General features: G+C 37.9%; 1 protein-coding gene across 1 annotated transcript in view; it reads right to left on the reverse strand.

Annotated features, from left to right (window-relative positions):
* LOC134846474 (CCR4-NOT transcription complex subunit 1-like) overlaps positions 1 to 18037 on the reverse strand; it is an 85892-nt gene that overhangs the window by 28717 nt on the left and 39138 nt on the right. The window contains exon 15 of the mRNA XM_063863845.1: positions 5273 to 5527. Within this exon, the coding sequence (XP_063719915.1) occupies positions 5273 to 5527 (255 nt within the window). The remainder of the gene's footprint in view (positions 1 to 5272; positions 5528 to 18037) is intronic.

Here is an 18037-nt window from a genome sequence, read left to right on the forward strand (position 1 = left end):
GATTTTGATCTTTCTTCATGTATTGATAAAATGACTTATTTGGTTCTTTGTGTTTTTGAGGTTTATTTTGGTTGTCTTGCTGTTTTTGTCTATATTCAGAGATACTGTGTCCGTATCGTCGACAATAATTACACCATTTCTTAAAAGATGGTTTGCCTTTCCAATTTGGGTTCTTTTCATAGATGTTTAAAATTTCAGTGACTTTTTCAGATAGGTCTATGTCTGATTCCTGCGTTTGGTATTTGTGAAAAATTTGTCAATTGATTTTTTGTGATTTCAATTGGATGTTGCGGCTGCTGAAGTACTCGGGAGAGGCAACTATTTTCTAAGTTAAATTCAAATCTCTCTGGTGCTGAAATTACAAGTAATTTCAGCACTTACAAATAAGTGGGTAGTTAGTTAGATGGATTGTGATTGGTTAAAATTAAATACTTTACAATGTTTAAATGTCTAAATTATAAATAATGAAACACAGTTTAGATCAGGTTCCAGTACTGCTATTTGAAACAAAAAACTCTTTTTCGGCTCATTTATGAATTAAAAATGCTGTTTTAACTTTTTATTAATCAAATGTCAGAGCACATATTTCATTATACTGCTACATTAACATCAGATTCAAAAATGTGACAAAAATGAGAACTTTTATTTCCGACTTCGGTAGGAAAAACAAAAGAAGGTTCGTACTAATACACTTTGCTTCACGAGTGTAAAACTAAGAACACCAAAACTAAGTCAACTGCAGATCTCCTGAAAATAACCTAAATCTGGAGCAAAGTGTTCTTCAGGTCACCGTTGTAGGGCCTTTAACTGAAATATTAATGTTATCTATATGCCAAAAACTTTATATAATTCATGTATACCAGCATGCCGATGACACAAATGCAACCCAAAAAAGCTGGAGATTTTAGAAATTAACTATTTCCAAATTCTAAAATCCGCGAAAATAATGGCACCGGCTCACGTCTCCTGCCTGGTCTCACGTCTCACGTTTTTATTTCCTAGTTACATCATAAAAATTTTAACATGGTCATTTACAAAACCATTTTCATGAAGAAAAACTGTGTTGTGATTCTTACCATTCGTTTTATTTCACTAATTACTTTTAAAGTATCTTAACTAGTTAATCTTGATTTGACCTTGCTATCTTCATTCTCTCCGACGGAGAGAATGACCGCTCACTTTTTAATGTTTTAACTTAGAGATTAATTCACTTTTTAAACATATCTTATGTGTAACTAAGTAGAATTAACCGTAACAAAGGAATATTTTATCATGGCGCAGCCAAACAGCAACGAATCAAACGTGAGAGGTATACTTTCATTTTGGCAAAACCACACAGTGGACCCACCAATCCCTTGGGAAGAGTGGAGCGATCTATACCAGCTAGCAATAATCGCGAAGGAGAATATCGATATCGAAAATCTCTTTAATCCAACGGAACGATATCACCCACCTCCCCCAACATTGCAATATCCGCCGGAAAACGAATCCGACGCTCAAAAAACATCACGCATCGAGAGGAATATTCGAGAACAAAAGAGATTCGATGATGAAGAAATGGCCTCAATAAAGTCAGAAACCAAGAAATTCAACGGCATGAGACTGGAAGAGGCGGACAAAAAACTAAGATCCATACTTTATTTAGCCCTCGGAAACGAAGGAAAGAAAATATTCGGCCAAAAGTTCACGAGAGTCAAAGTTCTACGAATTTCTTTCAAAGAATTTTGGGAAAAATTGTCCACAGCTTTTGTGAGAAAAAACAAACATAACCTTCGAAAGACACAAACTCTTAAACAGAAAACAGAGGGACAGAGAATCAGTAGAATAATTCTGGGGGGCACTGGCAGAAATGGCAAAACGATGTAACATTCCCACAGGAGAAGATGAATGGATTAGAGATATTTTTATTAATAACATGAAGAACTCAGATATCCAACGGAAACTTCTCACGGAAACCCTACCGCCACTAGAAGCCTTAAACGTAGCCCTGATTGACGAAAAAGGAATTACAAACCACATCAAGATGACGAGTACTTTTAAATCCAGCGGATATTCTTCCAACAAATCTTTTAATCATTTTAATGTAAAAAGAGAACCCACCCTAAACATCGAAAGAAATAACACATGTATGAAATGCGGCGGAAATTTTACAAAAGGACATCTAGCGGTTTCAGTACACCGGACCTAGCATACACCCAATCTCCTGACCAATTCTCCACCGCCTCTACCGACGATTCTCTGAGAGATGCCGTGAACTGTTTTGAAAATTACATCGACTTAGATAGTGAAATTTTCAATGCCGAGCTAGAGAAATTCATGGAAGGGGACAGCTAAACTCAATCAAACTTTATAACTCGCATTTAGTCATTTATAATTTGTACTAGTATTTCTTCTAAGCACAATTAGAGCTTACCTAGCTGTAACTACGGATTTACAATCCGCCGGATTTAGGAATTTTATTATCCTCTCTAATTCAGTCATTCCTTCGGAGAGCTAAAATTACATTTGTTATACCGTGCAGTATTTAAATTTTCATTTTGTCGGACTTCTCGAGAGGGAGAAAAAGGGTTAGATAACATGTTAGGTATCATGGCGCTTAGTACTTTAATTTTGTTACCACTAAGGGGAATGTTGTGATTCTTACCATTCGTTTTATTTCACTAATTACTTTTGAAGTATCTTAACTGGTTAATCTTGATTTGACCTTGCTATCTTCATTCTCTCCGACGGAGAGAATGACCGCTCACTTTTTAATGTTTTAACTTAGAGATTAATTCACTTTTTAAACATATCTTATTTGTAACTAAGTAGAATTAACCGTAACAAAGGAATATTTTATCAAACAGCAAAACATTTAAAATAGTTTTTAAATAAAAAACATAGCCAATCGAAGATTGGAAAAGAGTAATGAACGCAAGTAAAAAAAATCACTGACTTTCTTGAAAAAATCTCAACTTTCAAACTTCAAAGGAAAAATAAATGCCCTTTAAGCTCTTTGAATTTCTAGAACGATTTATGATTGGCGCTTTTTTTGATAATATCAACCCAACTTGAGATAACTGGAGTTCCGCTGGAAATCTAAAAATTAAATTCCACTTTCAAAACTAGAAAGCGTTCGTTTTTTCGCGCAATTTTCATGTTCGTATTAGGGAAGTGTTATTTACGTCACTTTCAACAGATAAATTTCAATTGAACTCAAAAAACGGGTAAGTGCACTAAATAGTATGAATGCAAATCTAATTATAAGAGCACTTTAAGATTTTTTCCTGAAAAAAAAACAGCAAGAACCATATAAGTGTCTTCACTTTGTTCATTACTCTAAAAAATTGAATGTTATATAGTAAAAAAACGTTTTTGATGATCAAAAGAAAGTACATTTATTTATGCAAAGATTTGTTCAGCATTTGGTTGGATAATTTTAGCGAAACTTTGATTGAATACAAAAAAATCAAAATCACTCCTTGTTTCGTTCATAATACAGCACATTTACAAGCATGTTTGGTCAAAATATGTAAGCTCTGAAAGGCCCTCGTTACACTATAAAATTGACTCAATGTGAGGCGGGGGGAAGTAGAAAGAGCCCAACAATCGAAGTGATTTCATACAGAAGTGCGTTCATACAAAAACGCAGCCTTTTTTTGTAAGTACTGAGCTGATATCTGCATAGATTTACGAGAAAACTATACACAAATAAACAAAGCAAATGCTATTTCACTGCGCATGCTTTACTGTTCTATCTAAACTACTTACTGGGGCTGCTATACTTCCTTGTACCATAAACACTTTGCATCATAAAAAACTGCACCATAAACACTGCTCAGACTTTGTACTGCAAATCACACATTGCGGTACAATAAAGCGAATGAAAAAAATACAAGTAAAAACAGAATTCTGAAAACTGTTGGAAAAAATTAATTGAAAAAATAACTAGATGAAAGTTGAAATTTTACCGCAACGAAAAAACATCAAACAAAACTGTTGTCATAAGAAATTCAAAAAATTTAGTGTTTGCGACCCATCCAATTGAAAGCATAATCCCAAAACGGATATTTTTTGCCCTCAAAAAACGCAAAATATCCACGTCGTTATAACTTAAACTGAAGCTGTTTGAATATTTAAAAAAGAACAAAAAAACTCAAATATCAGACATGGTAAATTTAAAATTTTGCGAAATTCATACGGAAAATGAGTTTAAAAGAACGGAAAAAGAACCGAAAGAAACTAGGACGAAAACCACAAACCCGGGAAAAAATTAAGAAATTGTTTGCCAAGATAATTACAACTGAAACAGGATTTAACTAATTACTACTTAAATGATAGCACTTTTAAATTAATTTGAAAGATGAAAGATCCTCAAGAAGAAGTGAAGATCCTCTACAAGAAATGAAAATTTTGTGGATAGAGTTGTTTACGGGAAAAATTGTAGTAACCGATAGTAATACCCTTGTTTATCGCAAGGGTAAGCAATTTGGCTCTTTCCTTTTCCCCCACCTGCAAATTTTTTAGATTATTTTTTCTGTTCACATTGTCAGATTGTTATCAAATTCGGCATACGGATTAATTCGGTTATGATAAACATATTCGGTCTTCATACTCAACCTTGTAAAACCACTCGTTACACCATGAAGTCGATACTTATGTGAGGTGGGGGTGGGGAAAAGGAAAAAGAGCCGGCAATTTTTGTCTTCCTCGTTTTGATTGCTTTCCTCTCCACATTCCAACTTCAGTTTTGAAAAACTAATTTTACGCTGTCATTATGTAATTTGCACAGTGAACAAACTAACTATTTTGAATACAGTTGTTCTTTATATATTACACCATAAAATCGAGCATTCTGCCATGATTAAACTATGACAACTAAAATTTTGGAAAAACTAAAATGTGGGTAAAAATAGAAAATAGCTGTCATTTTTTGTTTTTAGTCAGTTCAAACTGAGAAAACGCTGCATTTTAAGCTCAATTCATTTTGTCCGGATATTTTAGTTCAGCGCTGTTGTTTAACAATGCCATAATTTAATAAAAGTCCGTTTTGTCCGAATAATTTAAATTAGCGTTGTAATTTATTTTAACGTTGTCATGATTTAATAAAAAGAAATGGAGGCAAACAAACTGATTTTTGTGAACAGATTTGATTTTAATGCTTCAAATTGTAACATTGTGGCGATTAGGAAGTGGAAACGAGCCTCTCGCACTTTGAGAGAGACAACACACGTGTTTGTATTCTAGACGACTATTCACAGAGACATGTATGATAAATGTTAGTTTGACTAGCCTTAGCTGGCACGTTGCTCTGTGAGATGTTGTTGAAGACGAAGGCCACCTTCTCCTGCAGCTGTTTGCTCGGCTCCTCCATCTCCACACTGTCTGCATTAGCCACCAGAATGTCAATGTTCGCTGCAGAGGACGCCAGAGAGGGCCCAGCAGAACCCCCACCGGACACAGCCACCGAACCAGTGACGGTGCCAGATGCAGATCTACTGGAGACAATACTTCCCTCCGGGTGTACAGCAACAGCCGCCGCCGCCATCTAATACAAACACAAAATAAACTGATGATACTTTTCAAAAACACGTTCGATATGAGTGCGAAAGAGGATGGCTGCTAAGGATGTTGGCGAGAGCGTTGACTTACGACAGGGTGGTGAGAACGATGGGCGAGCTGCTGTTCCAGCGCTTGGCGAACGCACAGCTGCAGTTTGGGCCAGGCTAGTTTGTATAGACTGCATTTCTCACATCGCCTCACGCCCCCCACTGCCGCACCCGAAGCAGCGTGCGCTATCTTGCTCCCCTTTTATCTCAACCACTTCCTCACAAAAACTGCCCGCCAAACCCAAACCTCCAAATTACAGATGAGTGAAGCCCGGTCTCAAAACTCTGCCAATACCCAATTATAAATAGCAAGGTACCGGCAAAATTATAAGGAGTAGCGAGTAACTGGATGCTATAGCCAGTCTGATGTAATTAGAATAAAATGAGAAATTGACAAAACTATTCTCTGAATTTGAACAAGCTTGACTGTAACTGTCCGATACACAACTGTTTAGTTTGACTGTTGATCACTTCTGCAGATGACTTCAGCTTAGTCAGGTGACTTCCAAGTCTTCAACAGTGAGAGTGGAAAAATCACAACCACGTGCTATTTTACACTCTCCGACTAGGAACATTAGTTTTTCCAATTCCAAGTAGAGTTAACAAACACAGTTACTAGAAAAATGGGCGTCAAAAGCAACACTTATTGCGGGGTTAGACTCTTGCCCTTCCCCTCACATAGCTGCAAATTTGGCTCTTTTCTAAACCCCTCCCGCCCACATTTCAAAAATCCTACTTTCTTAGTTGCTTTACGTGTTCCTGTAGCTAAACGCATGATGTTACGAAGTAAAGAATGGCGAACAAATTTGTTTACAAGGTGAATGACAATGCAATGAGATGGGTCTAACCTAGACAAGGAACCGGAATTTTAGCAGACCGGTTTTCTAGCATGCCAATCTTTTAGCAGACTCAGAACAATTAGCAAGACAGTACGCTAATTTCAAACGCGGCATTGGCGATTCGTGACCGCTTGCTCCGCTGCGAACATGCCACACGAATGTTTTTGTGCTCGTTTTTTGCCGACTTATATTTCTGAAGTTCAGTTTTGGCTCTTCTTATCAACCCCCCCCCCCCCCCCCCCCCGACACCTCACAAAGGTCAGTTTTTTGGTCTAACGAGTGGTTTTACAAGGTTGATTATGAAGGGTCATCCGGTACGGATATATATAAACTCAGCATCACTGATGGAAATTTGTTTGGTTAACGTAATTATATATTGGTTGGTCAGTTGACCTTGTACGGCTGTATGCCGAAGTGGGAAAATGAGCAATAGCTAAGACACTAATTTATGTTTCGTATAAACAATTGTTTTATCGAGCTCGCATCAAAGATTACGTTTACCAATCCATTCGGATTTGATATACTCACTTCCATACCTAGAAGAATGACATGGCGCAGTCAGCAGGATTTTCAAAAAACCCGCGCAATATCAGCCGAATTTGGGAGAAAGCCTCAGCCGAACCACCACTGGAGTGGTCGAAATGATCAGCAATATTCGAAATGGCAGTATTTGCGAAGGACAGGATTGAAGTAAGAAATCTACTAAGAAACAAACCACCGTAAGTCAAGCCCACAGAACCTATCTATGAAATCGAGATAACTGGAAAAACCGAAGCCCAAAAGAAAAACTGGGACGTTAGAAACCAAGAAAAAAGAGTCGCTTGGGAAAATGGGAAAACCACGTGGTAAAAGCCAGAGAAAAAGGAGTCTTATGCAATTCTTTTTGGTGGGATGAGGCAGATGCAAAAGTACGGAGCTAGATTTTCCTTTGTCTGGGAGCCGAGGGGCAACGACAAGTCCAACAAAAGAGACCGGAAAGTCTGGAACAATTCCACGCGGATCTAGTTGAATTGGCTTCAAAAGCCGATTGTGGAGACCAAGATAACGAGTGGGTGACAGACATGTTACCCGCACATTTGCAGAACGAGAAAATTGCCGAGGCATTATTCGCACAAACGCGAAGCCCATAAGATGCAATTGAATACGCAAAACACCGGGAAAAAGGCATCGAGCATAGAGGCACAATGAACATAAATCCTTTCGAAAACCAAAAAACAACATAACAAGAACCAGTACACTATATTAACACACGTGGACAGTAATTATGCGAATAATCAGACATCTCAGAGAGTTCGCGGCGAAATTCGCGGTCGTCTATAACCTCCAGGACAACAATATAAAAGAGGACAACAGCAAAAGAAAAGTACATACCCCAACACTGTTACAAATGTTGTAATCAATTTGGACAGAACCACTTACAATCGTGTCCCGCTAAGGATAAAATTCTTTCAAAATGCGTCAAGCGGGGTTATTTTGCCAAAGTGTGCCGTTCAGGAAACTGTCAACTATATGGGGTACCACAATGAAGAGGAACTGGTAATTGAGACTGAGAGTCAAGAAAAGGATAACGATCCAGTAGCATTCGCCGAATGTACATCCAAAGCTGGTTGGGGCGAATACCAAATCGATAAATTCTCGGTGATGGCAATTTCGAAGCGTTCGAGATCAAAAACACGGCAAGTTTTTCAGAAGATTATCTGAATGGAAACATAATTAAGCGAAGGATGAAAACAGAAGAACTATTCGCAACCGCCGACTTCGGGAGCCCAATGTCGTTCCTAAACGAAAAAACAGCTCGGCGACTACAGGAAAAGGACAAGTCAACATTATTTAAATAAATCCCATCGGGAGACACTGCTCGGAACTTGGCATGTTACAACGGCGAAACAATAATTCCCAAAGGAAGATTAATTCTAACAACCGAATCAGGAGGCTGGAAAATACAAGCCGCCCCGTTCATCATTGATGATGACCAAAAAGCAAGCATCATAGGCAGGAATAATTTAACCACAGATTGGAACAAAATTAGTCCAAGAAAAACGAAAACGAGGGGATGTGCTGAATATAAGTGAACAAGAATCAAACCCTAAAATCAAACAATGGGTTAAAGACAACTTTTCACAGTTGTTCGTTCGTATTGGAAAGTCAAAAAACCATGTGATGCGGACGCAATTTAGCAAAGACATTAACCCGATTCAGCAGAAAGGACGCAGTGTCACGGTTCATCTACAAGAACGGGTTGAGAAGGAACTCAACAAACTCATCGACCAAAAACACATAATAAAATCGGACAAATGCTCGGATCGACAATTTATCAGTCCAATCGTGATTACCGTAAAAAAAAGGACAGACGGTCAAATTGGCATTAGACAGAAAATGATAAACAAATTTTTTCACAAAAAAAAATATCAAATGGCCAATATTGATTTGCTGTTAGACACAAAACTTAAGTGTTGAAATCGAACAACAAACAGTAGAACCTATTCTCAACACTAGATCTGCGATACGCATATTCACAAATCTCGTTGGACAAGTCAACGAGAACAATGTAATTTCAGTTTAATTGGTGGCAATGCCACCGGGACTTACCAATTTCCAACAGAATTTTAAGGCCTACTGAACTTCAAAAACTATCGATCTAACCTTTACCAATTGCTCAAACACCTCTGCATACTTAGATGACATACTGATCGTAATGAAAGGATCAATCGATATACACAAACAAAAACTTCAAACAATTCTGGGAAAACTAGATGCAGAAAACCTTGCCATATCACTGGACAAATGTAGGTTTGCGTGTAGACAAGTTGAGTGGTTGGGGTACACCACAAACAGCGACGGCACTAAAACATCAATAAGAAAAATAGGTGCGATTGAAAACTATCACCACCAAAAACTTTTAAACAATTTAAAAGCTTTATGGGCTCCATACACCAGCTCACCAGGTACACTCCGAATTTAGCAAATAGCAGCAGCATTACGTCCACTTTTAAAAAAATACAGAAAAAAATAACCAATTAATGGGAAACCAGAACACAATACAACATTTAAAAACATCGTAAAGTTCGTCTCTGAAATAACACAGCAAAAATTTTGACCAAAGCCTAGAAACACGTATAGTATGTGATGCTTCTTCCACTTCAGATTTAGGGGCGTCACTCGAACAACATTCACAAGAAGGCTGGGTGGCGATAGCTTATGCATCAAGGTTTCTAAATTCCCTTGAGGAAAAACATTCAGTTAATGAGTTAGAATTACTCGGGGTAGTTTGGGCCATTAAATTTCAAATTTTATCTTTATGGAAACAATTCATCGTCATCACAGATCATCAAGCTTTGATCAACGCTTTAAACGCAAGTGAAAGATCAAAAACCAGCCAAAGCAGACTAACTCGGTGGATTGACCGATTAATCCCAATCCATTTTGATATCAAACATTTGACGGGTAACAAAATGGGTCTAATACAATCTAATACAATATTGGCAATACTCACAAGCGGGTACCATGAGAAATTTGCTGTAGCATCAATTAATGCATTTATAAACAATCTAGAAATGATCGACAACGTCAGCTTCAATAGTTCAGCCAATGGGAAAATGGCACCGTGTCAGCTGATCAAAAAGCAGGCGGAAAATAAAAGAATAGAAATTAGTACTTCAAACCCTCAATTGAGAGAACAACATTTCAAAAATTCGGGAAGCGGTCAATCGCAAACACTGAAACAAAATCAGTTCTGCTCAAATCAATCTGCATTAAAAACACACTTTCAGAAAAAAGTTTTAACGTCGGAAAAGTTAACCTACTTTTTCAATCACATAAACGCAACACAGAAAATGAGTCCGAGATAGGGCGTAAACCATTTTAAAGACGGATTTATTCAAACATTTACAAAATATTTACACATTTACAGTCAAAACATTTACACAGCGTGGAAGAAAGGAGGAAAAATCGTCAAGCTGGCAGGGGACTTCTGACAGAGAGGAGAGTTTGTCGGACCCTCGGTGGCACAAACGACCACCTACCGCCAAGAAACAAAAGCAAACAGCCACCACGACTACTTCATCGCCAAAAGATACTGTCAAGGACGCAAGAGAGCCACCAGTAAAGAATTTTTCAAAGATAATATTCAACGAAGAAACGACAAAAATAGAAAAGTACGAACGATACAAGCAGTGCAGACCGAGGACTACAAAGCGTTTGCAGAAACACAAACTGATAAGACAGGGACACAACATCAGACAGAGATATCGGAACAATGCGTGAGCAGGATCAACCACAACATTGCCAGCCATGAGGAATGTGCCCCAAACGAGGAACCGCCCACAATGACCAACACGCAACTAGAGACAAGCCATCATATCATAACTGAGGGGATAGTGGCCACCGTAACAAGCAACGATGACAGAAGCAGAGGAAGACACACCGCTGTTTCGTAAAAAACTACAGAAGGTCCTGGGAATAAAACTCATCGCCGCAGCTACCAGAAAACATAGAAATCTAAGACCACTCATCAATTTTGTCAAAACGCGGGACTGGCACTCAATTAAGTCATCATATGACCAGTACTGGTACAATGTACGAAACCGACTACATCTGCGCGAGGACTGTCTGCTCATCGACGAACGTATCGTCATTCCGACACAGCTGCGTCAAACAGTACTGGATAGCTTACACCGGACATATCCAGGATCGGCCGCCATGCTGCACACTTGTCAACATGTGTGGTTCCCACACATACATCGGTCGATCGTCCAGATGGCAAAAGCTGCAAGCATTGCACAGAGCAAGGTAAGATTCCCAAACCGATAATAGGGAAAACACTCAATCCAAATGGAATCTGTTTCAGAACCAAATGAAGAGGTACAATTAGATTTTGCCGGACCCCTTCCAGATGAGCTAAATAAGGACTCTTACAATTTAGTTGCAATAGACACATGATCAAAACTCCCAGCGTCAAAAGTCGTTTCAAATACTACGGCAGACCTTAGCAGGAAAAACAAGTGGCAAGAAAAACAATCCGAATGGCTACTAGTGTGAAAGATCCTAAAAATATACGAAAGATCCGAATAAAAACACAATTGTCGGAAAAATTTAAATGTACACACCACATACAGCATGGGTACAACTTTCGGAAAGCAACCTAGTATGATAAGAAATAGTGCTGTTGCATTTGTTCTTAGCCCGTTAATCTGCGGACAGTGTCGACCATCACGGTAAAGCGATTAAGTAGCGTACAAATCCACAAGGAGATCAGGACCTTGTCTTCGTTTTTTAGACATCGAAGACCCAAAGGCGCCTCAACAAAATGTTCAAGGAGGATTTGGGAACGGGACTGACAAAGAAATTGACAAGGAAAGAACAAGCGGAGAATCATGAGCAGAACAATGGACAAATCAGCCCAACCAAACGACGAAATAAACCAACTGGGCGGAGAACGGGCGGACGCCCATGCAATGAGCCACGAGGAATGAGTTTAACCTCAATGAAGAAAACCAGTGCAACTAAATCAACGAACAAGAACACAATCGCATCCAGCGATACTGAAAGCGAAAAGTCATCAACATCTTCAGGAGCACCCGAGCCATCACCAAAAAGGGTGAGCCGAAAGAAAACTCCGCCAGCGACAACTTCGACACCAGCAATTACAGTACCAACAAGACGATCAGTTCGCCACCGTCAATCAACATTGGCGAAAGCTTTGGGCGACCCCATCTCGATCAACACAATCGATGAACCTAAGAACGAGAAGCCGATAAAATTTAACATTGACTCGCCGCCATAGCAACAAACATCACCGTCAAAACCGAGCCTAAAAGCGCTAATAGAGGAAATGGGTTTCACGGATGAAACACCAAAAACTTGGCCTGCATGAAATTTCTTGAGCCAATTAGCCCTAAAAACAAAGACAACAAAAAGGAGGAAAACATCTTACCTCACCAGACGATAGCCGAAACAAGATGGAAATACTTTAATTGGAACCAAAGAAAGGAAGAAAAGAAGCGAGCAACATTATTAATGAAACAACACAGGAGGAACATGAGAAACTGGAAGACCACAACAACAATGAAGAAACATGGGACTATAAAAATAGGGACTATAAAAATCAAATTTAAACTACTTGCTAAAAAAAGTCAAAAAACAGTTTTTTGGTCTAACGAGTGGTTTTACAAGGTTGATTATGAAGTGTCCACCGGTACGGACAGATAAACTCAGCATCATTGATGCATATTTGTTTGTTTAACATATTTATATAATGTTTGGTCAGTTGACGTTGTAAGGCTGTACGCCGATGTGAGAATATGAGCAATAGCTCAGACACTAATTTATGTTTCGTATGAACAGTTGTTTTTATCGAACTCGCATCAATGATTACGTTTATCAATCCGTTCGGATTCGATATACTCACATCCATACCTAAAGGTATGACATGGCGCAGTCAGTCGGATTTTCGAAAAATACGCTGAACATCAGACCATTTTGGGAGAAAACCTCAGCCAAACCACCACTGGAGTGGTCGAAATGGGCAGCAATATTCGAAGTGGCAGTACTTGCGAAGGACGGAATTGAAGTAAGAAATTTTAGGCTTATTCGTTTTTCGACTGAAAGCTGACCTAGCTGATGCAATTATCGCATGTTAATAGGCACACGTGATAATCACCACACCCCAGCTTGACCCAAGAGGGGGCGTAGCGAGTTGTATTAGGTGCCTTTTAGCATGCGATAATTGCTCTAATTGGGTGTGCATTCAGACAGAAACAAACTAGCCTAAAATTTAACCAGAGGCGAAGCTAAAAAAAGCCACCAATAACGCAGCTACATAAATATTAGAATAGTCAGGAGAGATGGGGTGGTGGTGGGTGACCCCCGTGTTTTAAGCTAGGAAAGAGAGCATCCCGTCACCCACTTGTGTATTCGGATAGGGAATAGAATTCCATGTATATGGATAGGTTTTGCCATGTAGTCAGATACCAGGTTTGCGATGGTAAGATGGTAAATTTCAAAAAAAAAATTGGCGCCCACATTTTTTGGCGTTCGAATTTGCCGATGCATATGTTTCTTAGGCAACTTCTACGATTTAAATCTTTTGATTAATGTTTAATATGTTTGAAACTATGAAAAATCATCTAAAGCTATACTGAAACCTAATTGTTGTTTGAAGAGTTTTTCATGAAGTGCTTTGTGTGTTTTTTCACCATTTGAATACTTTGTGATCGTATGTCTCGATCTTTATATTATATGGTAACCGTAGGATGAATTACCTATAAGTTTCATGTCTCTGCAACAACTCGCATTTTCGAGAGGAATACTGTACAAAGCGGTAAGCTTTTGTACAATGTAAGCCGAGTTCCATATATTTAATGAAGAGATGAGTAAAAATATAACCTTCTTCTAGTTTAGAACTAGATATTAGCATTCGCTGGGAATGTTTAAGAAGATCATTTTCAATGGCATAATTTGGCATATACTCCCCGATACCATTTCGTCCCACTTCAGTCTTTTAAGGAAAATTAGCAAATTTTGTTTTCAGTTCATCTGGAACAACTAAGTCACACTGAATATAGCCATAAATGGATCCATCTCTTAATTTTTCCAGTAAAGATTCACTAGAGAGATATGTTTTGTAGGAAAACTTGGATCGGATGGGATTCCTAAATTTTTCGTTCGTTTTACAGTTTTGCCACCCCTCACATCTTTTCGATTTTATATCCTTTTTCGCGAATACAATCTCGTCTCAAGTCATCCATCTATCGCATTTTGTTTCCCCGCTCGTTATCCTAATCGCTCAATGAGGGACGAGTCTCCTGGTAGCAACAGTTTTGCAGGTAGATTCAAACACTTTTGCATTGATCACAATATCCATCTACAATGAAACAGTCAATTTTCTATTGATTTCTAGATGTGTGGAAGCTCTCAATTCTGCATTCCGGTCTGGTTTTTGCTAGTGACCATGTTCTCAAAAACGCGAGACTGGCTGTCTTGCTTTGAATTTTTGCATATCGGAATCAAACTCCCATCTTGTGTACAATTCTGTTGGCATATCTTGACACATTGAATATGGGAAAAGCTGGCTCCCATCATTTCCAACGATTGATTTGCAGACCTTTGATGAATCCCTGATAAAGGTTCCATCCACAACAGCTTTAAGCGTAAACACAATGGGTGGAACTTTTCATTGGTTGATTTGAGCTGACAAATAATTGCCAAAATTGGAAGAGTACATTTAAGTTTCAACCTACCCATTTCTTTCTGATGCTTAAACTGAACCATTTTTGTATTGCTTCAAGGGTTTAATTAACAATTTTGTTATTGTACCATGGCAAAAAAATCTTGAATTGTAGTCATTCTTTTTCTACTAAATCTCACGTAAATATTTGTAACTATCCCATCCATGTGCTGGTACTGCTTGTTGCTCGTCAACTCCGCTTGATCAAGTTCTGATAAGATAATCTTTAAAGCCTTTATCAAGAGGATTATTGTATCTCAGTTTACTGAAAAAACCTACGTATGGAGGTAATTCTTAATTCTCGAGCTCTTCCGCACTGTCAAACCACTCGTAAGGAAACTCTTTTGTCTCACTTGATCTATAGGCTTTAAGAAAGTTGTCTGTTGCTCCGCCCAGAACCTGAATGAAAGTGTAGGTCTCCAAATTTGAAGGATACCAAACCGTTAGCCTTTTTATAAACATTGGTTCAGCTTCTATATCATTGATTAAGTGGGGAATCAGATAGCTCGTGGTCAAGTTCAAATCAAATTTTCCACTGTTAAACCCAAATACAGGTAACAAGTGAACATAACTCTCCAAATTTTGTTTCAAATCAATCAACTGATTTTTCTGCATTCTCAATAACTGAGTCGGCATATCAGTTTCCTGTGTGTTCTCTATACGTTCGTCTTCATATTCAAAATTTTCAGTTGGATGATTTCGAAATCTTTCATTCAACTGCTAGAAAGTTTTCGACATCCACTCATTTACTACTTTTTCAACATCTTGAAATTTAGCAGTCATTTCGAGCTTACTTTTCTCAACCAAAAATTCAAGATTGATTAAGAAATTGATAGTCTTTGCGGATCTTTGTTATGAAGGAAAATCGGTTCATCTATCAGTTTCGAGGATATTGATACAAAAATTGGAGCTTGTTTTCCAATCCAGGTTGTTTTTTAGGTAGCTTTCAGTTCGTTTGTTGGAACATATCGAAACAAAATCAAAAATGGCTAGATTGTTGAGTATTGAGATATTTTTCGAAACTGGGATATTGAAACCTTCAAATAAGTTTTCAAAAATCGTGTATATACATTCTTTGAATAAGTGTCGCACTCGATCTTTACAAGTCATAAGATGTCTGTTGAAATTTTCTGACCTGTTGAAAAGGCCATCACAGCTAGGGCATCGAAAACACTTGAACAAATTGTCAATATCATTTGTATAAATGAGATGATTGTTGAATAGCATTAGTTTGGCTGTTTTGTCAAGTTTTCCAATACTCCGACGACTCGATTCTCCCACGCAATCTCCCTCTTGTAAATCAAAATCGTATAGAAAGATGTTACATCCGATCATTATTTCAACGAGAGGTAAATCTTCAACAAGAGATAAAAATGTATCAAAAAACACCTGAAATTCCTCGAGTTACTGCACAAGAAAAAAGAAAAAACCCCAATAGATTTTCTAACTGATGAAACAGACGTTGACCAAGTTGTCCAAAATAGAGTTCTCAGACTAAGTTCATCTGGAAAAACTAAGTCACACTGAATATAGCCATAAATGGATCCATCTCTAATTTTTCCAGTAAAGATTCACTAGAGAGATATGTTTTGTAGGAAAATTTTGGATCGGATGGGATTCCTAAATTTTTCGTTCGTTTTACAGTTTTGCCACCCCTCACATCTTTTCGATTTTATATCCTTTTTCGCGAATACAATCTCGTCTCAAGTCATCCATCTATCGCATTTTGTTTCTCCGCTCATTATCCTCATCGCTCAATGAGGGACGAGTCTCCTGGTAGCAACAGTTTTGCAGGTAGATTCAAACACTTTTGCTTGATCACAATATCCATCTACAATGAAACAGTCAATTTTCTATTGATTTGTAGATGTGTGGAAGCTCTCAATTCTGCATTCCGGTCTGGTTTTTGCTAGTGACCATGTTCTCAAAAACGCGAGATTGGCTGTCTAGCTTTGAATTTTTGCATATCGGAATCAAACTCCCATCTTGTGTACAATTCTGTTGGCATATATTGACATATTGAATATGGGAAATGCTGGCTCCCATCATTTCCAACGATTGATTTGCAGACCTTTGATGAATACCTGATAAAGGTTCCATCCACAACAGCTTTAAGCGTAAACACAATGGGTGGAACTTTACATTGGTTGATTTGAGCTGACAAATAATTGCCAAAATTGCAAGAGTACATTTAAGTTTCAACCTACCCATTTCTTTCTGATGCTTAAACTGAACCATTTTTGTATTGCTTCAAGGGTTTAATTAACAATTTTGTTATTGTACCATGGCAAAAAAATCTTGAATTGTAGTTATTCTTTTTCTACTAAATCTCACGTAAATATTTGTAACTACCCCATCCATGTGCTGGTACTGCTTGTAGCTCGTCAACTCCGCTTGATCAAGTTCTGATAAGATAATCTTTAAAGCCTTTATCAAGAGGATTATTGTATCTCAGTTTACTGAAAAAACCTACGTATGGAGGTAATTCTTAATTCTCGAGCTCTTCCGCACTGTCAAACCACTCGTAAGGAAACTCTTTTGTCTCACTTGATCTATAGGCTTTAAGAAAGTTGTCTGTTGCTCCGCCCAGAACCTGAATGAAAGTGTAGGTCTCCAAATTTGAAGGATACGAAACCGTTAGCCTTTTTATAAACATTGGTTCAGCTTCTATATCATTGATTAAGTGGGGAATCAGATAGCTCGTGGTCAAGTTCAAATCAAATTTTCCACTGTTAAACCCAAATACAGGTAACAAGTTAACATAACTCTCCAAATTTTGTTTCAAATCAATCAACTGATTTTTCTGCATTCAATAACTGAGTCGGCAAATCAGTTTCCTGCGTGTTCTCTATACGTTCGTCTTCATATTCAAAATTTTCAGTTGGATGATTTCGAAATCTTTCATTCAACTGCTAGAAAGTTTTCGACATCCACTCATTTACTACTTTTTCAACATCTTGAAATTTAGCAGTCATTTCGAGCTTACTTTTCTCAACCAAAATTTCAAGATTGATTAAGAAATTGATAGTCTTTGCGGATCTTTGTTATGAAGGAAAATCGGTTCATCTATCAGTTTCGAGGATATTGATACAGAACTTGGAGCTTGTTTTCTAATCCAGGTTGTTTTTTAGGTAGCTTTCAGTTCGTTTGTTGGAACATATCGAAAGAAAATCAAAAATGGCTAGATTGTTGAGTATTGAGAAATTTTTCGAAACTGGGATATTGAAACCTTCAAATAAGTTTTCAAAAATCGTGTATATACATTCTTTGAATAAGTGTCGCACTCGATCTTTACAACATAAGATGTCTGTTGAAATTTTCTGACCTGTTGAAAAGGCCATCACAGCTAGGGCATCGAAAACACTTGAACAAATTGTCAATATCAT

The sequence above is a fragment of the Symsagittifera roscoffensis genome, chromosome 5 (assembly GCF_963678635.1).
Source record: "Symsagittifera roscoffensis chromosome 5, txSymRosc1.1, whole genome shotgun sequence".
Taxonomy (NCBI): Eukaryota; Metazoa; Xenacoelomorpha; order Acoela; family Convolutidae; genus Symsagittifera; species Symsagittifera roscoffensis.